The 27852-nt window shown below is 37.0% G+C and overlaps 1 protein-coding gene across 4 annotated transcripts in view; it reads right to left on the bottom strand.

Moving 5' to 3' along the window:
• The window catches only part of kcnab2a (potassium voltage-gated channel subfamily A regulatory beta subunit 2a), a 91678-nt gene that overhangs the window by 34394 nt on the left and 29432 nt on the right, over positions 1-27852 (bottom strand). For 2 of the 4 annotated variants that reach the window (XM_079857049.1, XM_079857051.1), the window contains exons 3-4: positions 25204-25373; positions 22847-22888 (exon numbers count right to left, since the gene is read on the bottom strand). In XM_079857049.1, coding sequence (XP_079713175.1) covers positions 22847-22888; positions 25204-25280 — 119 coding nt within the window. In that variant the 5' untranslated portion in view covers positions 25281-25373. The remainder of the gene's footprint in view (positions 1-22846; positions 22889-25203; positions 25374-27852) is intronic. The other 2 variants (XM_079857050.1, XM_079857052.1) reach the window with 1 other exon arrangement.

Genomic DNA, 27852 nt, shown 5'->3' with positions numbered 1-27852 from the left:
TAATAGTCAGTGGTCAATGTCAATCGACCTCAATTTTTTTTTTTTTTTTTTTTTAAAAACCAAGATAGAGAATAAGACGGAAGACTGAAAGCAACACCAGGAGGTTTATTTGCACAGCTTGCAGCTGATGCCACCATAGCGGCTCATGTGTTATTAGGTGTCCACTCTGACTTCAAGCTGTCAACAATTAACAAGAGAATAAAAGAGCAGAGGCAAAAAATATTTCGCCCTGTGCATGGCAGGATCTTTCATACACGCATGCAGTGCAGGCATGTGTAAAATATTCATTATGCAACTTGATCTGTCTGAATGTGTATCAAAGCCAGGGGAGGATGGAGCACATTACAGTGCAGCCGCTAAATCATTATAGTTCACCTGCCTGCCGTCCTGTCAGACAACAGATGCACACTGGGGAATATGCACACCGAACTAATACCATGACAGCACTCTTAACCCTTTAAAATGTGGGGAAAATTTCATGCATCTCGAAATTTTTGAAAGCGTGGTTTAGTGGTCCAATTATGTCAGTATCAGCAGAATCTGATGTGGTAAAGACAGGAAGCACACAGCAGAAACCAATTAGCTGTGTTATGGAAATCAATGTGGACAGGAACGACATAGGATGCTGGAAAATAATATTGCCAGAGCAAGGAAATTTAGTGGTAATTGTGAGTGGGCACAGGACTGGATAAAGTACATGCTGATGGTGCACGCTGAAGTTTATCCACTGAAGACCTACTTTCTGCCAGACCTGCCAACAGTTTGTGAACTGAGAAAAATTACCAGCCAAAAATAGTTCTAACCCACCATGAAAATGTATTTTGCATTTCTTTTTTTATACAAATATATTTATGTCATGAAATGTAGCAGATTTTTAATCACGTATGTATGAAAGCCAGGTAGTTTTGTCACTCAGAGCATCATATAAATATGAGATAAATCAGTCTGGCTTTACAGTAAAACTGTCACAAAAACATACGGTTCCACATATTTTTGTTTGCTGGCTTAATGTCAGGAATTGTGTATCACCATATGGAGGGAAAGTTCACCCCAAATTGAAAAATCTGTCATCATTTACTCCCATGTTGTTCCAAATATGTAGAACACAAAAATATATTCTGAAGGATGATTTGCTGATACAGTGAAAGCCAATGGGGTCCAACACCATTAGACACCATTGACTTTCATTGTATGGCCTAACCCAAGCAAAAAATAAAATTATATATATGTGTGTGTGTGTGTGTGTGTGTGTGTGTAAACGATGACTATTCTTTAAAAATGTTTTTGCAAATGTAAGCTTACTTTAAATGTAAGCTTATCAAAAAAGCTTAATGAATTTTACATTGAGGAAAAAGCTGGTTGAAAAAGCAGATATTTTGCTTAGAAAACCATTTGTATGCCTTTGATTTGAAGGGGTAGTTATCCCAGAAAGGAAATTCTGTCATAATTTACTCACCCTCATGTCACTCCAAACTGTATGACTTACTTTCTTTGGTGGAGCATAAAAGAAGATACTTTGAGAAATGTTTTTTTGTCCATAAATTGGAAATTGGTTTCCAATGTTCTTAGAAATATTTTAATTTTGAAGAACATTGGAGAAAAAAAATGCATACTGGTTTGGAACGACATGAAGGTGAGTAAACAATGACAGAATTGTCATTTTTGGGTGAAATATCCCTTCAATTCTCAGACCTTTCTAACAATTTGACTAAACCAGGTGATGTTGCATGTCCTATTAAAGTTACCGGCCAACTGGCGAGTTCTTCCTATTCAGCCAATTACTCGCAGCTTAGCTCGCAATGTTAATTTTGGACCTTGACGCTTATCCTTAGTATATTTGCATTAAAAATTAAGAACACAGATGTGCAAGTGACGGTAGACAGGTGCATCTCCATCAGTAGACCACCCAGTGGACCACTAAACTGTCCATCTCTGTGTGCAACAACCATTTCAGGCTCTTGACTAAAATCAAAAATGAAAAAGTGGCAGTGGGAGACTCACATGCCACACTTATTCAAACTCAGCCAGCAATTTTGTCACCCGTACGCAACCCTGGACGATGCAGAACTCTTCAAGTGGAGCGAGAGGCTTTGTCTATGTCAGCTCTTCTTATGATCAAGCAGCAGGGTCACCAAACTTTGTGCATGTGCTCACGGACACAAGTGCATCATACAGAGTGAATTTTAAAATGTAATACACCATTTATTTACAAGGCCTAACTCTCGCCAAAATTTAACCTAGACTCTTTTTGTTAATCTACCGGAGTCAAACTTTCATGTAAAAGAATAATTCTAATGGAAACGCTAGTTTTAAGATTGACCGTATTTTTGTTTTAGGTCAAAATGCCTGACCTAATGGGAGTGCATGGGGCACTTCTATGATAGCATCAAAATCGCTATTTTTAAAACACTAAAAAGGCTCGACACAACATGAAACTGTGCTGAAGTATCACCAGGGGCTCTACACATGAACTCCAGCATTGAGAACATTGTTTGTGTACACAAAGTTTACTAAAAAGAAAGGTTTTGTACGACTCACTTTATCAGTTAGTGTATCCGGTGGCTGGAATTTAGTCAGTCAAAAGTAGTCGATCTCCGAATGCAACGTAACATGAGGAAAGTAAAGATGGAAAGCTCCTAAAGCTTGTTTCCATATAAATTCACCGATATTTTTTTATCTAAGTTATCATGCTTTTCATTGAAATTACAAGTTCATGACATTTCCTCATATGGAGTCAGTTCATTACGTTGCATTCGGAGATCGACTACTTTTGACTGACAAAATTCCAGCCACCGGAAACACTAACTGATAAAGTGAGTCGTATAAAACCTTTCTTTTTAGTAAACTTTGTGTACACAAACAATGTTCTCAATGCTGGAGTTCATGTGTAGAGCCCCTGGTGATACTTCCAGCACAGTTTCATGTTGTGTCGAGCCTTCTTAGTGTTTTATAAATAGCGATTTTGATGCTATCATAGAAGTGCCCCATGCACTCCCATTCAAAAGGCATTCTGACCTAAAACGAAAATACGGTCAATCTTAAAAGTGGCGTTTCCATTCTAATTATGCTTTTACACAAAAGTTTGCCTCGGGTAGATTAACAAAAAGAGCCTAGGTTCAATTTTGGCGAGAGTTAACCTTTAAAAAAAAGTGGCTTACATCCAGAACACACACACGTGTGACCGTGTTGGAAAGCCGATGCCTGCTTCGGCACGTCAGGAGCTGTGACACAATACAACACAGAGTGTATTAGGCCGAACAAACCCAAGGGCCTGGTTTAATCATATTGTGTATCTGCACGTACAGTATCAAAGTGAAACCCACACCACTGTCACACAACCCTCCACAGATGAGCGGAGCCATCTGGGAACCGGCTCGCTTTAAGCACTAGTATTTTGACCTGTGTGTGTGGGTTCCAGTTGCCAAGTAACAAACAATTCATAACCATCATGCCTCAGTAAGCACATCGATTCATCGGGCTGGCTGATATTGGTTCATGATTTGGTAAAATGTGATAATGGGAGATCAATGAAAGCCTGTGACGTGCAAGATGCCAATGAAATGATGCATAGAGCTTGATTAATACAAGATGGAAATGATGTATAGTGCCATTTTACTGATTTAGAAACCTATAAGTCTTCTTCCCACACTGACTGGTCACAGTCCTTGTGAATTTGAGAAGGCGGATGTGCAATCTCTATGGCAACTGAAGTTTTCATCCACACAATGTCCAAGGATGACTTTCTGGGCCAGATTCAATGGATATTCTCAAACTAGGCGTGTGAAAAGGCCATGACTCAAAGATTCAACAATTTGGTCCTGCTGCAAGGTTAGCTTGTTTTCCAGAAGAAATATCTTAACATCCTTAAAACAAAATGAATATCATGTTGTATGTCATGTTTTAAGGATGTTCGTTGAGAAATTTTACCTAGAAAACAAGACATTAATACAGATTAAGAAAAGATCTTGTTGCAGGATCACAGTACAAGTAAACATGTACCTGTGACTACTGTTCAAAAAAATTTTTTTTAAATAAATGAATACTTTTATTCAGCAAGGACACTCTAAATTGATCAAAAGTGACAGTACAGACAGTACAGAAGAATTCTATTTCAAATAAATGCTGTTCTTTTGAACTTTCTATTTATCAAACAATCTTATAATAATCAAGTGTAGCGTCAGTTCACGTTAGTCAAGCTTGCATCAGCTGACTCTCAGCTTATCCATGTCTTACCTATAGGAATACGACCCCTATCAGATCACTGTATACACATATAAGCTCCTTCAGTATTATCAGCAGCTATCGCGTTTCCCAGGAGCGAATTAACCTCCTCCCTCCCCAGCTACTCCTCTCTTCAGTCAGGATTTGGCAATCTGATTCCCCTTGAATCAGACTAAATTCTCAAATTATGTTGTACATTAAAATACTGAATGAAGGATATCTGCAATATATTCATGTTGGTTCTGTTCTGTTTACCCTAATCGCTGCTCTCCTGCTCTTATCCATGCTAGGCTTGTCCAGAACAGAACCATACCGCCAATCCAAATTGTATGCTAATTGTCAATCGTATTTGACGATAGTGGTGCTTACAGAATTTCATGTTTACTGTAACTAAGTTCTTTCAAAAACATTTTAAAAAATTCTTACAGACCCCAAAATTTTGAATGGCAGCTTATTTTAAAAAGTTATTTTTGTTGTAAATTCTATGGAAAATGTCTTACAAATCTCATAAAACAAATGATATGTAACATGTATATGTGTAACACTCGCGTTAAAAACAAAACACTCAAAATAGTAAAACTATATAGTTCTGACTCTAGATTTTGGAAGAGTGAACCACAATGTAATTTATTCTCTGGTAAATGCCTGTAAATGTACCATCCAATTCAACTGCCAATCAATCCTTTCTTTATTACCCCTTCTTGGACCAATCAGTGTCTGCTGGGATACACAGTAAAGCACAAAGACATCAAACGTGAAATTAATGTTGTGAAGATGTGCAGGTTCAACAGTCTCCCGTGGAACGTCGAATGGCAGAAAACAAATTGCTTTTTGATTAGGGCTGAACCAAAACAGCTGAGCAAAGAAGAAAATTCAGGAAAAATCACAAAGCCGATTTATAATAAATAAATAAAGATGTGCATGTTGAAATCAAGGATCCATGTGTCATTTTGTTGAACCTGTAAATAATTGGATGATTTGGTGTGACACTGAAAGTATTCCCTGATGGACTGTTCCAATATCAAACAAACACTTGATTCTCCAGAGAGACCTGGAGATGGAAGCTTTCCAGTTGTTGGCAAGCAATACCACATATCAAAACACACTAACGAGCACACGCTGACTCTTGTGAACTGAAAACGCCATTATGCAAATCATGCTAATCATGCTTAACTAACAGCTGCTACACACACAGCTGTGCTACACACCGCTGTGATGGAGAAAACACATTAAAGCAGCTTATCTGTGCTGAGGAAGACCAGGGCTCAAAAGTAAGGATAGTAACCAGTGTGTTGTTTCAGCCCAGCCGACAGAACAGCATCTCAGATGCAGATCATGTCTTAAAAACATATGCAGATCATGTAAACCTTAACATTTGTATATCTGTTATTACTGAACACTGTTGCTATGAATTCAGCTGATGTTAATATGTCACCATGGTAACATTGTCGAGCTGCTAAAAGATAAAGCTTTATCGAAATTTCAAGTCTTTTCAGTTAGAATGAGTTAAAAACTATAAAAGTATTATTTTATCATTTTTCCAGCAAAAGTGAATTTATGAAGTAGTTAAATATAACTGTATAACCTGAAGATGTTTTTGCTAATAAAATTAACATTGTATGCATTTATATTTATAATTCTGTACATATGATAAAACAGGAAAAATATCAAATGTTTTTCAAATAAATTTTGTATGTACAGCATTTAAAATAAACTGTATATATACATGCAAACACACCATAACAGAGAGGTATATCACTTAAAATGTATTTAAACTGGATGTTTTTTTTGTTGTTGTTGTTGTTGTTTTTTTCAACAGCTTGTTGTGCTGGACTCCCTATCCAACAGTGATATACGGCAACATTGACATAGCTGTCCATCCATTGACTTCTTGGGTAGAAGAAATAACAGGCACTGACGCTGAAGATCAGAATGGTTTTCCTCAACCAAAGGCTTTTTCATTACACACACCACCTCCCTTCCCAAACTCACATCAGTGGGGACAGACTGCAGTTCAGGCCAGACCCGAACACAGTAACATGACAAATGTCACTTCAGATTCACTTCCGTGTCTCTGTACAGGAATCAGGTGTTTGCCTGGGTGAAGCAGATAACCCTATACATCATTTAAGGCTTCCAGGTGACCAAGTGACACTCAATTCATTTGTTTACATAGACGTTATAGGCAAGTATAAACTAAGGTGATGACAGTGACATTACATCACACACAATGGTTACTCCAGTTTTACACTACTACTTTTGCAGCATGTACTGTGCACAGTATACATGCATATCTTCAGTATGCAAAGAGTACCTGGATGACCTACTGCTTTGTCATATTCAAGCACGAAATAGTGTGTCCCATAATGCAGTGCATCAAATCAAGTTGATGATGGAGAAACAAAGCAATATCAACTGTGATTTTTAACATTTTTTCTTAACTCAAAATGCAATGCATTTTCTCAAAAATGTATTAAAAATGCATGAGTTAGAAAGGATTTATTTCCAAAATGATAACAGAGTTTTCTTAGTATTTTTGATATACTAATATAGTTTTTGTTAATATTTTGAATTAGACTATTTTTACATTTTCTGTTTTACTTTTAGTTTAAGTTTTTGTAATTTGAGTGGCGTTCGCACCAGAGGAACCTTTTCATAGTTCCTAGAACTAATGCTGGAAGTACCCGTTTTTTGGCGTGTTTGCACCGATTTTAGTTCTAGGAACGCCTTTTAGGGAAACTAAATTATCTCCTACTTCAGAGTCGGTCTAACCCAGCACAATACGTAAGTGACGTAAGTGTACACTGATTGGCCGAACACACAAGAAACAGAGCTATGTACACACTCAGTTTGTAGCCTATATATTTACTCTGTGAACTAACTCTACAAACATGGAAAACATTGATAGATAGAAAAACCCCTAAATAGAAATGTGTTTTTGTCATTTTTATTTTATTTTCTATATAGTTTTTGGATTTATTTATAGTTTAATAATAATAATAACCTGAAATTGATACTAACAATGTTGTCAGATGCACATTTTATGTCGCATGTTAATTGCAGTGAGTGGCATTCAGATTCCTAATATAGATAACAAAAATTCTTATTTCTGGTCCAGAAAAGCCTTACTCCCTCTTCTCTCTTTATATTATAATGCTCATTTTCACTTTGGTAAAATTGCAAACTCCCATCTCAGCAGCTTCTTGCTTCAATTAAGAGCTCACTCTCATCCTAAAAATCTACTGAGCTTCCTCGAACACTGTGCTGACTTCACAATATCCAGCTCTTATCCTGACGTGAAAGAGACCGTTAAAATTATTATTGCTCTGTGAAAATCACATCCTAAGAAGCTCATATTCAGAGTGATCAAGACGATATGACTCCCAACTCACACTTGAGCGGTGAAGACGTGATTAACGGGGACTTTAACAACCTCAAACGTAAGAAACTACAAGGACAAGCATTAACATCCTCAAATTAAGTGACATTTTCACAGGTGGCCCATAATGGCTCGCTGACAGACCTGATCCATCATTATTAAACCCACTGACATTGTTAGACCGACATGTCCAGGAAGAATATGATGATTGAAAGATGGCGATGGCCTCACCTGCACAACGCTATTTATGTTCCTCTGGAGTGACAGGGTTTCACAATTTTGCCGGAAGGCTTCCCTCAATCACACAGAAACACACACTATCAGTCTGTCAGCAACCAGCCGAATCCTGCCCACATAACTGGACTCTTCAACTCTAAAACTGACACAAAAATCAGCGAAAACACACACACACACACACACATAAAGAGGTCTCGTACTTTTATTCTATTTAACTGGAGAATTGAGCGCTTTGCGAATCATTTGTTGTTGTGTCCTATAACAAGGCACAGAGGGATCACCGCAGCGAGCAATGCTGTGAAGAGACAATCAGTGCTCAATCTCAAAACCCACCAAAGCACGAATGAGGAAAATGGGAGATCGGAGGTATAGTTAGACTGAATTCCCTCTGGGTTTGTTAGAGAACGCTCAGCCACTGAAACAATGTTACATCATCGGGCTCGTTTTATTCAGTACAATGGTTTCTGAATATATGAAAATCTTAGGAAGGGAAATCGCTCATACTACTATCACTCATACACAAGGTTAAGGATCTAAAGAAAACCGTTAACTTTGTGTTAAAGTAATAGGTCACTAAATAATATAACTTTTTGAAGAATGTATTTTTTGTTCATTGACTCGTATGGAATGTGACTCGGGTTACCGCCGAAGTGTTGCTCCAGGTTTCCCTAAAAGTACAAACCTACTGTAAGTCAGTTTGGACAAGAAAGCATCTGCTGAATGAAGAATACTGTAAAGTAATCATATAAATGACAAGAATATGAGCGATGTATCAGTCCCTCTGGGCTCAAACCTGTCTACTGATGTTCCCCTCGATAAGCAAGATGTCTGGTTGTCTCAGGATCATGAAAGTGAAGAAAGATCTGGGGGAAGCCCTCTTACGTAATGCTGCCATATTCATGTGGGCCGAGGATTTGATTTGAAGAGCCCTGACACAGACCGCTGTCCTCACATTAAAGGTTGTGTAGAAGCTGCGCTATTTCTCTCAGTAAGAACTTCTCCTGCTGATCTAATGGTGTCTTGAGAGGCAGAAAAACAAAAAGGGAGTAAATACTTTTAAGAAATATCTTTGCAGGCCACTCTGCATCATTTATATTGTCAATTAATATTACAATTTTAAATAATTGTTTTCTATTTCAATATATTATAAAATTAGGGATGCTTGATATATCGGCCACCATATCGGTATCAGCCAATACATGTTCATTTTTAACGTTATGGTTATCGGCCCGATAAGAAAATTAGGCCGATATATTAAAGCCAATAAATAATGGGTTATTTCCTCCAGCTGAGACGCTTCAGATGCGAAAAGATCGAAATCTAAAGAAAACTGAGAAAACAGCTCTTAAATACCGTAAACATTTTTACATTTACATTTACATTTAGTCATTTAGCAGACGCTTTTATCCAAAGCGACTTACAAATTAGGACTAAATTAAGCGAGTCATCATGAAGAGGCAAAAACAACAACAACGCAAGGAGTGCTCAAGATACGAAGTTCAGGCATTATTCAGAGTAGCATGTTCCTCAGTAAATGTACCTCCTTAAGGAATATTTAGAAGAAAAACACAAGAATACACGGAATACAGCACAATGCAGAACTCATTCATTATAGTTCGATTATTTTGCTGGCTCAGATAACACAGATTCATTCATTTCTCAGTAAGACTAAAAACAGTTATGATCAATAAAGCTATTAATAACCATCACAAACTGCAAATACACCATTTCTGACTAATATCCACACAGCAACTGCAGAACAACACAATTATATAAATCTGCAAACATGTGGTCCTCACAAAGCTGTTCCCAAACCTGCTTTTATTCAATTAGTCAGTCCTGTACACACACCACCCCCTGCTGGCCGACAAAAGAAATGCACAACACATCACAAACACTTTTGAATTTATAGCGTCTCACACAGTTGATAAACTACAAGCTGTTCCAGTAAGCATCCCTGGCATTATAGGACTACTTAAAGAGCATTTAATGGATTGATTTACTTCATTTCTCAAAACAATGTCAATATTTAATTGTTTTTTTTGTTTTGTTTTCTTAATTCATCACACTGAGAAATTTGACCTGCTCTCCTTCAGACGTCACACTGACATCACATGACATCCATTAATGTCTTGAACTGATGGATGAGAGAAAGCTGATCTGTGTCAGAGTCTGACATCATGTCTTCACAGAACTCGATCTCCACCTAGTGTTCAAATCTGGTAATAACAATCATCCGGTGCTACAGCGCTGTCAAATCAAGGCTCATGATTTCAGAAGGTCATTACTTGGGGTTATAATGGAAAAGTGAATGGCTGGGAAACCATTAAGCACTGACCACAAGATTGTATCCGGCTATGTCCAGTTATTCACTATGGTCAATGTGCAACTGAAACTTAGAAGACACCAATATGTGCATAGGAATGGTGTTAAATTGCACAAATTAGATATTGCAATGTTGAAATGTCAATTAGATGTTCTTTTTATGAAGGAAAGAGCAGCACCTGATAGACAGCAAAAGATCAGCATTTAGGTAAACTTAGGTTTCGGCTAATCTACGTAATTAAATGTCATATGATGCCATCTTTCCATTGCAAAGGTGAAAATAGATGCAACAAAAAGAAAAGACCAATTACAATTCAGCATGCAACTATTACAATAGCACAATTGCTATTCTAGTAATGCAACATTCTAGTCCAAATTGCCCATCTAAGCATGAAATTATCTTGAAAAAAAATCAAGATATTAATTATTATTTTTTAAAATGAAGACTTAAAAGATTAAGTAGTGAAAATCCACTAAAATTACTTGTGCAAGCACTGTAAAACATACTATGAATGTCTGGGGAGGAAATTGGAGGTTGAAATGCAACAGCTGATAGTTGGTGGTTTTTAGCAGGTGTAATGAAATCGCGTTTGTGGGTCAAACGTAATTCCACTGAGTGCTGCCCTGGCGGATGCATGTCAAGGAGAGGAGTGTGTGTTCTACGTATCACCTAAAACATTCAGGTTATACACCTTACACTCTAACACAACAACATGTAGGGCACAACAAAGATACAATTATTTGCTTACAATTTAGTACAATTTGAGTACAAAGGGTGAATTTCAATATTCATATTACATGCATGTGATCAGCTAAAGACAAAAAAGAAAGAACCCCCCGCCCCCCAATTATTGAAATATTTTTATTACGTTGATTAAAGAAATATCTTATCGAAACAAAAACACAGTGCTGTACTCCACTCTGAAACATGCAGCACATTTTAGATTATATATTTTATATATGTTTACAACACAACTGTTGCGATTTGATGATCATAAGAAATAGGGGTGGGCAATATGACCAAAATCGTATATTTCACGATAACGATATATATCACGATATAGTTATTTTTGCTTTAAATACGTTTTTTATGATATTAAAATATTTATACCATTGAAATGTCATAATTCTTATCACCATTTTCAATACCACAAAAAAACGAGGACTAATATATAAAAAATAACTCTCAAGCTTACTACAGACACGTCAACAGTGATTGTTTACTAACTAATTGACCCTTCGCAGGGAGTTTGATTGACAGGCGATCTGACCAATCATAATCCGCCATTTTTGTCCGACAAACCAGTCAGAAGAGTTAGTAGATTAACGTTGGAGAATTTGAACTTGAAAAATGGAGTGTACTGACGTCTTTCCGCGCTTAAAACAACATTCCTCCTTATGTTCATTCATGTTTATTTGATGCTATAAATTAACTAGAAGGAATAGATGATCGGTTTATGAGGAGCTTTGACTGAGCGATCTGTCAGACACATTAAAGAGCCACAAAAAGGTATTTATTGTTTAAATTCTTTAAAAAATTACCAAATTTGAAAGTTGAGACTGTTTCATATCAAAAGTAACATGGTCTGTCCTGTCTGTCAGCGCGTTGTCAGTGTCCTCTCTGCTCCACGATGTGTGTTTCACTGTGTGAGAACATGGTGTGGTGTGAGAGAGGCGTGGCTTGTCGGACATAGCAACAGTAACTAAAAGGGACGGGTCTTTGGGAACGGTCAATTACAAGCATATATGAAAACAAACTACAATAGAACAAAGACACAAATGAAACAGACCTACACGAAAAACTTCAAGCACTATAAATAAGAAATAGGCCTACTACATAAATTGTATAAAGTAATCAAATGAAAAGAAAAGAAAAAAACAGTGCATTGCAGTCAGTGGTAATGTATATATATATAAGGCTGATGTGCACACTGAAATTCAGCCTTTTGTTTTAAGGCAAGTGAAATAAATAAAGCAGATTTGGGATGCATGGGCTACTAACCCTACTGTCAAACTTAAGTGCGCTGCAATCAAAGCCCAATCTTGTGCACACTGATAACAGATCTGCCCGTGTTAACCTAGTAAGTACTGATGTTACACAAGTACCATATTGTCTGGCTTAAGGAGACATGCAATAAGGCATGAGAGGCATTCTCTTTCGCAGCTTCAGTGTCCATCTATCCCTCCATCCTTAAATTAGTGATGAGCGTGATCGGAAATGAATGTTTCTGCCTGATCCGGGTGCAGCTTGCATTGAAGATCAAGGAATGATGGAAGATACTCCCCTCTGTTAATCTAATAAAATCATTTAAAGCACAAAATGGTTTCAAGAGAAGATTTATGCAAATGCGAATGCTGACTAAACCGGTCATTCAATACAGACACTAGTGTTGGGCGACACTCATAGTCAAATCCTCTTGCGTCAGCGTGTGAGATCACTGATACATGATATTATCTTCGGGGAGCATATTTGCTAATTTATTGGATTATTAATTTACCTATTTATTTACTCATTCACTTAATTATACTTACTTTTATTATCAAGGGAAATTATGCACGTGAAATGTGAATCGTCGTTCATCATTTTGCAGGGAAAGATGAAATTGTGATAAAGAAAAAAGTCATGTCGATATATTGGAAATTTTTCAGTTTTAAATCATGAAGGCGAGCCAGTGGATATCACACAAGCAATGTGCAAACCCTGCGTGAGATTTATGGTAGTGAAGAAGTCTCGAACCACATTCAATTATTCACTATAAAAAGTGAAGGTAAAAACTGACCAAGCTTCCGGCATCTGACACTGCATTAATATTGCATATTGACGACGAAAGATGAATCTACTTCAACATTTGCTGATAACTGTATATAACCGTCTCGTAAGTACTGCAACATTTTTTTGAAGTATTTAGTGTTAAACAAGTTGTTTTTGAAAGTCTGTTTGAAATAAAGCTGCACTTAATTTTCATTGATGAATAATTATTGAAGTGTTCAGACCTATTATTGACCGCTACTATTTTTTTATTAAAATTTTTTTTTTTTAATTACATAATTCATTAAATACAATGTAATTAAATGTTTTTAAAACATTTTCAATGAGAAATAAGCTAATCTATCTAATCTATCTAATCTTTTATTATCCCTGTAGCACGTCGGTTATGAGGTGCTGCGCTATGAAATTATAGCGGGGCAAATAAATTTTAATATTAATTTAATAATAATAATAATAATAATAATAATAATAATTTAATACATTAATTGGAAATGCCAAATCCTCTTAATAGTTGATGCTTTGATATCTAGCTATGATCGATACAAGATATCATCATCCATCTATATTTTAGAAACGGTTTCTATTTTTCTGTGACATCGCGCTGGAACACCAAACACAAAGTGTGGCAATGATAATCTCAGGTGCTGTTTATGTGCTTTATTTAAATGTTAAAAGGGTGCAGTGTAACTTTGAATATCATTTAGTGCTCCAGCTTTGAAGCCGTAAAAGCAACAATGGATAATTCACCTCAGATCTTGAAATTAAACAAATGGAAACAAGAACTCTCAAATTGTGAACAAACAGGTGTATTCTTTGACATAGATTGTTTTAGTAACTCAGTAGCCTATGTATTTTTAATAATGTTTAAATGGTGTAATATTTGTGAATTTGATTATGTAGCCTCATCCATTTTCTTGCGAGTATCGTCAAGAATACTCTCTGGTGCTGCGAGACTCCGCCCACACGCTGTTCTGATTGGCTGTGGGATTTGATTGATTTTGACACATTATTTGTCGCTGGAATCTTATCACATCGCGTCTGGTTAGGACACGGTGTTAGGGTAGGGATACACCAAACTGACGCCAAAGAACTAGCGGATGAAAGCCGGCTGTGTTGTTGCCTCAAAAAAAAAAATGGGGCAAAAAAGCTTCACTTAAACACCGAGAGAACTACAGCCGACTGTCAACTAGCATGCACGTTCTGCGCCTGCGTGTAAATGATATATCCATCTATATTCGACATTCAAAAAGAGAAACCGAAGCTGCAGGCTGCAAATACACAGACTGTAAACACAGCAGCGCGAGGTTATCAATCCTGCTTATCACTTTTTTTATTCCACTCCACTCATGTTTATATTAAAATATTTGCCCAGGAACACTCAGGTAAGATGATGTAAAATTAGAACAGCCTTCTATCTGTCCCGTTTTGACTTCTTTGCTCGCTGTTTTGCCATTATTCTTGTACACTGACTCATTCACTAAGCTGAACAGCCAATCAGAGTTCTCTCTCTCTCACTAGCGATTCTACATGCTGAATCAGCCATAAAAAACCCTATCGCCGTCCAACTTGAGCCAACGGTGCAGAACACACCGGAAAAACTAAGTCGGTCGACGCTCAAAAAGAGAGAGCATGACTGAATGATTTAAAATTGCTTGAATAAAATTGACAAGTCGTGCATATGATAAACTTTAGTGACGATGAAAATTCTGTCCCAAAACACAAGCAAAAGTTGTGCAGCTCGCTTGAACAGACGATGTGTTGATGTGAAGCCATGTGCGCATCTTGAAAGTGAGAGAGAAGATGCTGTAATGCAGAATCACTCTCACTGTTTGTGAAATTATGTCTCACAAAGTTTTCAAATTACTAATTTGATCTGATAATCTGTGTGGATTAATTTGCTCATTGAACCAACAAGCTAATTGAATAAATGTTTGCGGGAATTTCCCGCCTTTTAAGTGCGAAACCAGCAGGAATGAGCAAAGTTATGTGTAATACCTGCAATCATGTGCCAAAATGAAGCCCTGAAGCCACTGCATTTCAGCCAAAAAGACACTGGATGTGCAATAGAGATAATTGTGTTTTTTGTCAATGGCACTAATTTTCATCGTGTATGTGCTCTATGACCCATTGTTTTTCAATATGATGGGAGAACCAACATATGCCTTGTAATGCGAGCCCCGCTCTCAGAACTGATACCAGATCAGATGTTAACGGTCGGCTGAGCGAGCGTTACAGTAAAGCACAATAGACACGCTGACCGACTGCTGTCCCTGATACACAACACCAGACAGCTAAACACCAGCACATGACAACACTATCCATTGCATAACAACTCAACATATCATGACAAAAGTACTGTTTTTACCTGATGCATGCATGAATACTGCAGCATCACTTGTCAATGATTCTGCATGAGTAAAAACTCAAAACACTGAAGTTTTTCTGCAACAGGGAGCTGACACAGATCCATATAAATTTCTTAACCCGAAGCAAGGATGCTGAGAATCCATCAATCCCATAATATGGAAGACAATCTTGCCACATGCTGAGATGATGCTCTCTCTGGGCACTTTTTCCTCCACCTCGCCTCAGAGATTGATATGTCCTTCCCTCATTGTTGGGCAAATATGCCAGCGACCTAGTTGATGAAAATAAACCTTGGCTGCTCGCATTGAGATGAGCAAATGGACCACAGTCACCAAAGTCACACAGTTCTGCTTTGGGCATTTTAGTATTAGGCAGTATGGCCAAAATCGACGCAGTAACTGTATACAAAATCTATTTGATAACTATATAATTTTTGCTAGAAATTCAAAAACATTTATTAGAAACAAAAACCAGGAATGCATTACAAATATATGTTCCGAGCCATTATGAGGCAGAAATAAAATTGCAAATATACCTGGCAACTAACTGAAATAGAATAAGTTTGATGAAATACCAGAATTACTAAAACTAATTCAAATAAGTTAAACTAAAGCAAGCTAAATAGAAATATTCTGTTTTATATGCAAAACTTTTATTAGAAACAAAAACCCCACAACAGTAATGCATTACAAATATGTTCCAAGCCATTTCAAGGCTGTTGCAAGCTTGTGAATATACCATATACCACACCAAGTTACAACGTTGCTGGGCAATCACAAACAGCCGACAAGTTTACCGTGTTTACACCGGACACAAGCAGAACAACTTCCTGAAACGAAATCGCTCCCATCAAGTGCCAAACAAAAAAAAAGAATCAGAAAAATAGCTCAATACGCACTTCGATATGAAACTACGCTGTCCGAATGACCACAAAGTCCAGTGGACGTAACGGCTTACTTTGTTTCTTTCTTACCTGTACTTCATGCCCGTCTGGTACGATACACACTCCTCCAGCGCCAGGCCATTCATCTTAAGGAAGTCTTCCATGTTCTTGATCTGGGCAGCGACTCTTTGCTCCCTGAGCCGCTGGAGTTCGGCCTGGTCCGTCTGCCTCGGAGGCTGGTTCAGACCTTGGTCCGAGTGGTAGCGGCTTATGCCGCTCCGAATACTCTCGCTGTAGGACATGGACAACATCTTGCCTCCGCTGCTGCAACTACTGCTCTTACGCACGCCGCTCGCCCCCGCCGGTTTGGGGATCTGCAGGTTTTCGGAAGGGAGAGTGGATTTCCGGCGCCCAACGGTCCCCCCCGCATACCCACCACCCGCAAACATGATTACGCCCCGTCCCCTACCACCCCGCTCTCACACACTTTTCACAGACGCTCTCGCACCTGTCTGATTCTGCCACCAGTTACACACACACATGCACACACACACACGCACCAAGCACAAGCGGGCTTGGGAAACTGGGACCAAGACTGAGCCGAGAGCTGGGTTGAGGCATCGCCTTAAATAGCACAGGTGAGGAGGGAACAAAACAGGTCTGAGCTATCAGTGGCAGAGAACTCTGGACATGCGTCTTGTAATCAGAGACGGTCCCGCCTCTTTCCTGACCAATACAATGGCACAGGAGCAAGACTCAGGTGGGTTCAGGCAGGTGCTATGAGCCTCAGGTAAGAAGAAACACCAGAGGGCATACACAACACACAAATTAGGCACATGCAAGAAACCCATCAGTCTAGACTGCACATGCGATGTACAGACATGCATTGCAGGTCACCTGGGAGGGAAGTGACACCATTCATGTGTGTCCAGGGAAAGTGATTCACTTAAAACCTGTTATACTGCCAGGATGCAACAGCTCTGAATTATTTTGTTATTCTGTAATTCTACATTTTCAAGATTAGATCAATCATTCAAAGCAATCAGCTGAAATAAAGAAAAAAAACTCCTGTTGATCCATCTAAGTACCAATAAAATGTAAAAAATTTAAGTGGTTAATAAAAAGGGTTTTGAGCTTTTGGTGCTGTCTTTTGGTACACAAACACATTTATACTGACAGGGTTTTGAGGTATGCAGCAACTACCAATAGGAGTAAAGACAGTGAAGCTCATGTGATCAATCACCTGATTAAGTGTTGTTACTGTTAACTAAAACTAGAAGTATTAAAAATAGTTTTTTTTTAATTGAAATAAAAGGTGAAATAAAATGTAAATATAAGATGAAAAACTTGAATATTAGAAATGTTGCCTTGGAAACTAACTGAAATAAAATAAGTTTAAGTTTAGGTACTAAAATGAATAAAAATCAATTTAAACTTAAATAATTTAAAGAATATTAATTATTTTTTTAAATGACAAAGCACATAACAAAATTACTAAAACTTTAACAAAAATTTAAATGATAACTGAAAATATAATATTTCAAAATATTTCTAAATATTATAACAGCAAGAAAAATAAGTGTGATACAGATACTGCAGTCAAGTAGTAACATCTGCTATCAGTCAAAAGTACAGACACTAGGCAAAATCCAAAGATTTTGAACTGGGTTGAACACAGCTTGAACTGGGATAGGATAATGTCATTTAATACAAAAAATTAATACATGCAAAACCATAATAAATAAATAATTTGAATGCATTAATGTATCGCATAATGTAATATTTTACATTTACATATTTGCATTTGGCAGACGCTTTATCCAAAGCGACTTGTATTGCATTCCAAGGTACACATTTACATTCTTATTGCTTCTTATCATTCTTACTATAATATAAAGTATATATATGTCAGATACCGTTTTTTTGCCCCTTTGCAAAACTGTCTGCCACCAAAAACTTGCAAACATCTCCATAGAACACTGTGCAGAAGGTTCTTTATCATAAGCCTGTATTGATCCTATGAATCTTGACTGAATGATGTACAGTGCTGCAAAAACCACTCAACTACTGCAGAGTGTTTCCATACGCAAAGAGCTTCACTCAAACAAACTGCAACTAAAAAAAACATCCTCTGAACTAAAAGACTACATCATCTAGTAGTATTGCATGTACAATGTGTGATGCTACAATAACAGGTGTAGCCATTTGAAGCATAATGCAAAAGAAGGTACGGGATGAAAATTAAAGGGGTGCACCCATGCGGTCCCTGTTATTATACAGGACATCGTGCAGAATAACGCCTTAAAACACACCGACACATACACACAGGTGGGCAGTCGCACCAGAGACAGAATAAGCGCGAAAACTTACCCGAGGTCTTGGAGATCGGCTCATGAACAAGACATATGAATGTCAATCTGCTCTTTTAAACTCAGCTGGAATCCAGCGGTCCACCCAAACTGGGTGTGTCTTACATGCCAGCATCTAAACTGATTAGTGAAGAAGAGAGCATCGCCCTCATCCTCCAACCCCCATCCCGCCTTTAACTCCAGCCGACTCCATGAAGGAAATCCATTTATGTCATTTGAGGTGGGAGCAATTTGTTTCTGCTAAACGCAGCAAATAATATCTGGTCTAAATTATTCAAAGAAGCTTTTGCACTAAAAGCTTTTGATTGTTGTTCCACATGTGATAATAGATAAAGGCATTTTAGTGCACTAATAATGCCTGTGTGAGCTTGTGGATCTTCAGGAAAACACAGACACAGCCATATCAGTGTGAAATTCAAAATCAGCACTTTTTTTTTTTAGCACAAATGAATATGCCAGGTATAAATATTCAACAAACAAAATAAAAACATTAATGTCCAAATGGCTCTCCACTGACTAGATACCAAATGAAAAAACCTATACCAAAATGTATTTAAAATCTGTTTATTTAAGCATACTACAAATGCATTAACAAATTTACTGACATATCGCTTGAGACTTACTGGTATAAATATTATAATTCAACTTTATTTGGAGTACTTACTTATTGCACAATGCACATTTCTTAATATTAAGCCTAAAATGTGTTTTAATATCACTATTAATAAGGATAGTATGATCACTGTAAATGCAAGATATTTAAAGTGTACCTAAAGTGCACTTGCAATAGTTCCACTTTAGCACAATCCAATGTATTTAAGTATTAGTTGGACCTCAGCACTATTTCCGGATAACTAAAGTGCATCAAGTACAAAACAGACAAAAATGCATTTTTCTACAAAAAGTAAACGACCATCAAACCACAATCATCACCGTTCACACATATGACAGCCACTTTAACCTACACATGAAACGATACTTGCACATCCATCTTTAATGGTCTAAATGAAAGTGAAAGAGAAGTTCAACAGCCAATGTTAAAACATTCATCCTGAAAATCAATGAAGCCCCCTTACCGGAAATCACCAGATTCAATACTCATAAAGAGCTGGAATATATATATATATATATAATATATATATCAACTCGTTAACTAAATGAGTCTTCCACATTATATGCAGATATATGCCAACGTACATCTTTTATTAGAAATAATGCAGTATTGTCTTTGCATTGATCCGGACTTTTAAGTGGACTATGTTGTGTTTGTTTTTCTCACGGTTTCCAGAGAGGTAGTGCTATGCTCAGATTGCAGTGTTTTGTTTTTCTAAAGGCTTTATAGAAAGTTTCTATACGTTAACATAACATATAGTTAATGCAATAACACTAAAAAACAAATCAACAATATTTTTCTTTTAAGTTAATTTTGGCATATACTAATGTTTTTTTTTTTTACATTTCAAGATGTATAAATGATCATCAACTAATAATGAACCTTGAATTAACCTAGATTAAAAAATGTTGTATCTTATTTGTGCGTTCAGATTGGTATTTTTCAGACCTCAAAACACTGCATTGAAGTCACTGCATTATGTGCTGCAATGAGGGGTGTGCCATTTAACAGGGAGGACTGCAGTAAATCCCACAGAGCAAACAGTTACAGCCAGTTTACTCACTGAATCTGTTAAATCTCAGTTCTCAAAGAACTAGTCACAATATGATCTTCATACAGTACTATATGTGTGCTATACACATGTTATACACATAAAAAAAAAAAAAAAAGACACAAAACATAACACAACACAACTAAAACCTACAAAAAAGTAGCCATTAACACACTCCAATAATGACTGAAATGAGGTAATCTTCCTTTCCCATCACTCTATCTGTGTGTTAGGGTGAAACATGGTGATCAATTCCTGTCAAGCGGATCTGTGTGATGCGACGTTAAAAGACTTTGAGCTTAAAAGGACAAAAATGTGAAAGGCTGTGAAATCAAAATTCAATAGAGTGCTCATTAGCCTCAGCGCTACGGAGTCAGGGGTTTTAACAACCCATCAGCAAAACAACTCCTTTTTTCAACCCATAAAAATATGATCCCTCACTAAAACAGGAAGAAAAGTGCACTGCAGATGAGGGTGAAAGGGATGCGTTCAATCTGATCGCTAAAAGCAGCTGCTGCATAAATGCTTTCAGGTGAGCTCACGCCATCAGCAGGGAGCGACTTCAAAAATATACTCCATTATTGTGTTCGTACAGCTTTTTCAGACGTCATAAAGGCCTGACAGTTATGTATACATGCACCTCCAGTGCGTTTGAAGCATGCAAATAAAGTTAGTGAATTAGTGTGAAAATCTTAATAATACAAATCAAATAAGTGCAATGAATTTTGGCTCAGGGCTCAACAAAGAGAGCCCAGCGACAGTAGGCACTTTTCCATTACAGATTTGTGCAAAACTTTTGCAATTTTTTCTAAATATCAATAAAAAAACTATTGCGAAATGACGGAGTTTCCATTAACCGATGTTATGCGACTAAAACATCATTTATTCCTCTCGCGATAAGTCATTCCAAAAATCATGGCAACGGACGTTGGTAGGTTTATATATATCACAGCCACCGCACTAGACATTATTATTATTAATGGAAGGAAACATAGACGTGTTATCCAAGCATTAATGGCAAGGAAAGACCCTTACTGTGAGCGGCACATGTGAGGTGTTTCTGGGTGTTTCTCACTCATTTCTGCTCCGAGGTCTTGATTGTGGCACCTCTATGAGGTTTAGAATCCAGTTGAATTTAATAAGGAACTCTGTCTCGTATTCTGTCCAAACACACCGCACCTTCTAAGTCAGGTGACTGTAAATGCGCAAAAACTGTTTCCATTGCAGTTTTGCAAAATATTCCTTTTTCGAATTGCCTGAAAAACCACCTCATGCGAGCGTAAAAACTTTTTTGCGATAAACGGGGTTTTTTGCGAAATTGACGTGTTTCCATTGGGCGTATTTCCAATTCGCAATTTCAATTTGCGCAAGAGTAATGGAAACGCGGCTAGTGTCAGTGCTTTGGGTGATTTCTTATACGTCACCATAAAACATGTTCGCTAATCATGTAAATGTATGCCTTTGGTATTATTTGTTGTATTAATAAAGGTTGTAAATTCTGCTGATTTTACGGTAATTGTTTCTTGCTAGTTAACATTAGGTTTTGCCAAATTGCAAGAATTACAAGGAAGAATTTATTAAAATTGGTTCAAGTGCATAAATTAATAGCTTTAAATGGAAAGCCGAATGATTCCCGGCTATAGTTATTTTATTATAATGAAAAAACCTAATAAATTATTTGCTTTAACCAGTTTTCTTTTTCTTGGCAAACAAATGAATTTAAAAAAATCTAGTTATCAATATTCATTGCTGGCATATTAAAAAAAAATAATAATAATTTTTGCTAAAAATAAAATAGTTCCTGAAAAAAAAAAAACTTTAAGATGTTGCCACTGACAATATTCACAGAACATGTTCAACTAAAAAATATTTGTATTATTGAACCTATAATAATTGATCTGCCTGTAAAGCGCACAGAATAAATAACCACACTCTACAAGTGTTGGTTAAGCCAAGACAATAAACAGAATATGTTTAAATAGAAAACACACACCGGCATAAATATCTAACCAAGTGTGAATTTGGGATGAAATATGATTCCTCATATGAGATTACTGAACATTCACTGCTTCTCCGGGCTCGTGTTTGTCGTGCTTTGAGTTTCAGAAGTGTTCCACAGCCAAGGAAACCTGAACTCCATGACTTACCTGCAACACTGTTTTAATTCTACATGGAGTGAAATTAAATCTAAGAGCTTTGTGTTAGGGACACTACTTAGTGAGCATTATTCTGACACACACCACTGTACTGTAGACTGGTATACAACTCAAACACATGCACAGATTACAAGTGAGATTAGATGTTCCCACTGAATGTAAACTATCCCTTTTTACAAGTATACAACAATATTAAGCACCAGTTAGTCTCAATTCATCCCACTGTAATTCTACAATACATGTTGCATTTATTATTTATCCGCTGTTAAACATTACACGCAAATAACGTTGTAGTCACGCGTACTTTGAATATTATTCCCTTACGCTTTCAGAAGTATAATGCCATAATCACACCGGTATCAGGAGCAGCTAAACTAAGAATGAACCCATGACTTGAAAGTGCTTTCCAAAACAGATGAAAACGAATGCAGTATCAGATGGCCATGGCTAATTAATCAGCAAACAAAAGAGGTACCTGTAAAACTGCAGCTGCCGTTTTGGGCTCCCATATCTCGCACTGAGGGCAGCATGAAAGAGAGAGAGAGAGAGAGAGAGAGACAAGACCGAAAGGAAAGCTTAGTCTTACAGGCAAAAGGGGAAAGAACAGTGAGAGGCCATTAAACAAACACGTGCACGTGCACATATACACAAGTGCAGTATCAGCTTCAGCAGTGACATATGAACATGAGCTCAGAGGAATAGATTCAACACTGATATAAAGAAAGACATAGAGAAATTTGAAGAATTTAGTTCTAGAATGAAAGGACAATATGGCCAGACATCAAAAATAAGAACACCACAACATTAAAACATAATGCTAATTTTTTCTAAATAGCTATTAGAAAAAAATGCTATTATTTCTAAACCAATATTTTTTTTTTTACTTTTTAGTCTAATAGTGAAACATGAGTAATCAATATTTTTGCTCCATTTTCTGAAAGGGGATTTTTTTCGTTTATGGGTATGTTTGCATAAAGATGGCCTTAAAGCTAACACATTTTTACAAAAAAAAAAACTATTTCTGTTTCTGAACTGTCACATTTGATGACATGTTCGCTAATCATATAGATGTGCTTTATGCCTTGCAAATGTAAACATTGTTTTTTTTTTCTTACTAGTTAACATTAGGTTTCATCAAAATTCTACGAATTATTGAGAATAATTATTATTGTAAATTAATAGCTGTCATGGAAAGCTGAACGATTATTGCAAACACTCTAATTTGGATTTTGTCTGGTCAGAAATATTATTTTCAGCTAACAAACATTAAAAAGACTTTAAAGCTTTAAAGTTTAATGAATGTTTGAAATTACACTTTAGGTTGAAACAAACTTGCAGCGCCACCTGCTGTTCAAAACCAGAACAGCTGGCAAACCCTGAGGGGAATGAAAACACAGAGTCACAGAAGATCAGAGCAAATTCATCAGGAAGTTTCCAGCAATGGTGAAATTAAGTCAGGGCTCTGATTAAGTGGGATGCTGGGCATTATGCAAAGCACTTGACCACGCTCGCCCTTTCTACTGGGAAGCCCAGCAGAACTGCAGCCTAAATCACTCGGTATGCTAGATGAACATAATTAATTGCATATACACAGACCCTGCAGCAGGGATAAAGCAGATTTTGAATGGTGCAAATGCATCTTTCTAAAAATGATCACTGTAATACAACTAATGTGGCTGGTGACGTAAGCGTTGTTAGACGGCAATATAAGAATTGACTTGGCAGTTCACATGATAACATGTCTGAAACCTGTTATTTATAATCAATAGGTGCTTTTGCAGTGCGGCTCATTTTCAGACTCCCATCTGCTCTCTAAAACTCTGAGCTAGGTCACACAGGACGTGTTATGCATGACGTGTGTATCTGTGTCACACTTCTCAGAGCATCCTACACAGTCACACAGTTTCTGAGAGAGTCTGAAGCTCTGGTGGCTTGCAAATTCCCCTAAATAAAACTAAGTATAACTCTTTCAATTTTACGTACTTAACTAAACCTGATGAAGTGCAGAACGTTTGTTTAAATGATTACCATCTATCCCAGGGAAACGTATTAGTCTTAAGTAAAAACACAAGTCCAACACTGAACGCCCTTGGTCATGCTTTAAAGCCATGAAATGTACACTACTGTTCAAAATTATAGGGTCATTAAGATTTGTTTTAAAAAGAAATTAATACTTTTCATCCAGCAAAGATGATTACATTTCTTAAAAGTGACAGACATTTATAATGTCACAAATGATTTCTATTTCAAATAACCGTTGTTCCTTTTGATAAAAGGATCCTGAAAAAATGACCACAAAATATGAAGCAGCAACTGTTTTCAACATTGATAATAATCGGAAATGTTTCTTGAGCATCAGATCATCATATTAGAGTGATTTCTGAAGGATCATGTGACACTGAAGACTGGAGTAATGATGCTGAAAATTCAGCTTTGATCACAGGAATAAATTACATTTTGAAAATATTAAAACAAAACAGTCAGTGTAATTTGTAACAGTATTTTTTTCTTTACAGTTTTTACTGTATTTACAATCAAATAAATGCAGCCTTGATGAGCACAAGAGACATCTTTTAAAAACTTCTTTTTTTTTTTTAATTCCTACAAACCCCAAACCTTTGACCAGTAGTGTAATTTTACAAAAGATTTTTTCTTAAAAAATATGGAAAGTGCTAATAAACTGTTATTCATCAAACACTGACTTTATGGTTTATGCAGCGAGGATGAAGTCAAAAAATAAATGAAAACACAAATGAGCATAAATGAATGATGCAACAGCACAATCAGAGCAGCTGTTTAGGTGTGAATGTGTGTGTGAGAGTGCATACAGACCTGTAGACCATGCCTGGGGAGCCTGTCTGTCTGAGAGAGAGGCGGGCGGGAGAGTCTGTGGTCGATTCGGGATACATGGGGAACGGGAGAGTGGGGGGTGTGGCCAGGCTGCCAAGGGGTCTCTCTCTCTCCTGTCAACCGACACGTCTGTCTCTCACCTTACAGGACCTCTGAAAAACACAAACGCAGATGAAAGTTTCAGCAAATGCTAGAGTGCATTAATATACAACATGAATCTGAGCAGCAACTGCACTGTAAGAATGCATTAACACCACTAGAGGGCGATTCTGCACAACGGTAAATGACGATGATGAGTAGAACATGGCCAACACACCAAAAGAAATTTGTTTGTGCAGCTAATCCATAATACAAAGCAATGATAGTGTCACACAATGCTGAGCTGCTGAATTTACTGCGCCAGAGCTAAATAAATCATATTTTGCTTGAGTAATGAGGTTGTATGAAGATTGAACTAATGTAGATTGATTTAGGAAATTTTGATTTTTTTTTTTTTTAAATGATGGTCAAAAAGATTCATAAACTCCCAAGTTATCCGTTTGAATCATTCAAACTATTTTGTCACAGAATCCACTAAAGCGATTAATGAATTAGCATCCGACTCACTATAACTTCAAGTCATAGTAATTTTCATTGGGAAATGTTATTGTATTATGCATACTTAAATCAGTACAATTACTGACTAGGTTGTTCATATAACAATGGTAGGCCTAGTTAAAGATACACATTCACAAAACAAACAAAAACATAATAGTTACAAAACAGTGTTTTTTTGTTTAGTATGTTAAGACCACATAAGTGCTGATAATATCCTAAACGCGCCACACACACATGGAAGTGAGATCCACGGCTTACAGATAGTGTGAATGACAGGCTGCTTTCTGACACCCTTCTGTCCTGCCCTTGCTAGGTGTTCCTATTGCATTAAGAGTATGTACGCATAGAGCAAGGCAGAAGGATAGTGACAGAGAGAGAGAGAGTCAGATAATGGTTGTAAGACAGACACAAAAAGGGAACTAGGGTTGTATAAGGTAGAGAAGAGAGAAGTGAAAGTAATACAGGGAAAAAAGAAAGAAAGCTGACATTAATGTCAGAAGAGCTTTCTTGGAAACCGTTTAGTAAATACTCAAGTCTCCTTCAAAAACCAGTTCATAAGACATGAGGCGTAAATAAACATACGCACGTTCATATGAAGTAAAACATGTAAACATAAGCGTCATGTTACTGCGCATGTCCACAAGGTATTTTTGAATTATACTAAAAAAATGTCAGATTCAAGCATTTACATGCTTACATTTTTTCCCTGCTGATCGGTTTACATGCACTGTAAAAAATGATATGGTCAACTTTCTTAAATTATAGCCTACTTTATTGAAATAATAATAAACAGCAAATACTTTTGGTTATATAGAGTGTCGTCAATAATTCTTGATAACATGATCATCTCTTCCTATTAAACATGATTGAACATCTGAAGATATGTTGAAAGATACAGTACAACTTACTGAAACGTATTATATCTCGTGTAATCTCTCAATCAGTGTTTCACCGGCGGAAGGACATCAGTAAAACTGCTTGTAATAACTATAATTCTTGCATGTTTGCACTGACCGCTTCAGAGCATCGAGTATCTTCCTCCGCACAGGGACAGGCAGGTAGGAGGGCGAAATGCACTGTTTCCAAACTGGAGGAGTTTATTGGCCCTTGTGAGGTTCTAACGAACACCTTTGCATTTAACACACACACACACACACACACACACACACACACACACACACACACACACACACATTAGCATTCTTTACAGCCACCTCTCATTTCAGCACTTATTACTCTAAAGCCTTATTCGAACAGGATTAACTTTACAAGAGTAGATGGAGTAATGTAATTTTACCACAGGATGTCTGTAATATTAATGGCCAATTCGCACGGGATAAGATATCTCAGTAAAACTAGCAGAAGTGGGAGAGTAACTCGATTTGCGCATCGCCGTCACTCCTGTCGTCATGTGTGTATTACGTTACTTCCTGATACCACATGCAACCACATATAACCTATATTTATTTATTTATATATATATATATATATATATATATATATATATATATATATATATATATATATATATATATAAAATATTAACTTCAGATTGGATTGTGTTGGTAAAAGGCACTTACCTAACGCTAAAAGATGTTTTGTGCCTCTAACAAGTGCTTCGATCTTCTTTCTGATCTGAATGGTGTGTGGAAAACGCCACAGACTCGTCCCAGCGTCTAGAACGCAACTGAATGCCTTATCAAGCGTCTCCATACTTGAAAAACAGCGGAAAACTACTTTTAAACAGGAAATGACTAAATATTTACGTACATATTTACAGCGGGTCTATTCGCATGTGATTAGTATTACCTGAGGTCATTTTTCCGGACCTTTTTACTGAAGGTAAAAGTCGGCGTAATCTTTACTGACATTGTCCGTAATGATTACTGAGATGCACATTCGGACGGGACTAAAATCACAGAGAAGCTCTGGTAATTATTACTTTACCCCACCTCTCCATGTTAAACTAGTCCCGTCCTAATAGGGCTTTACACGAGTGCGGCTAAAGGACACGCTAAAGGACACATTATTGTA

This window comes from Squalius cephalus (assembly GCF_949319135.1).
Source record: "Squalius cephalus genome assembly, chromosome: 22".
NCBI classification, from domain to species: domain Eukaryota; kingdom Metazoa; phylum Chordata; class Actinopteri; order Cypriniformes; family Leuciscidae; genus Squalius; species Squalius cephalus.
The sequence above is the reverse complement of the archived record's forward strand: the minus strand, read 5'-3'. Positions and strand labels throughout refer to the sequence as shown.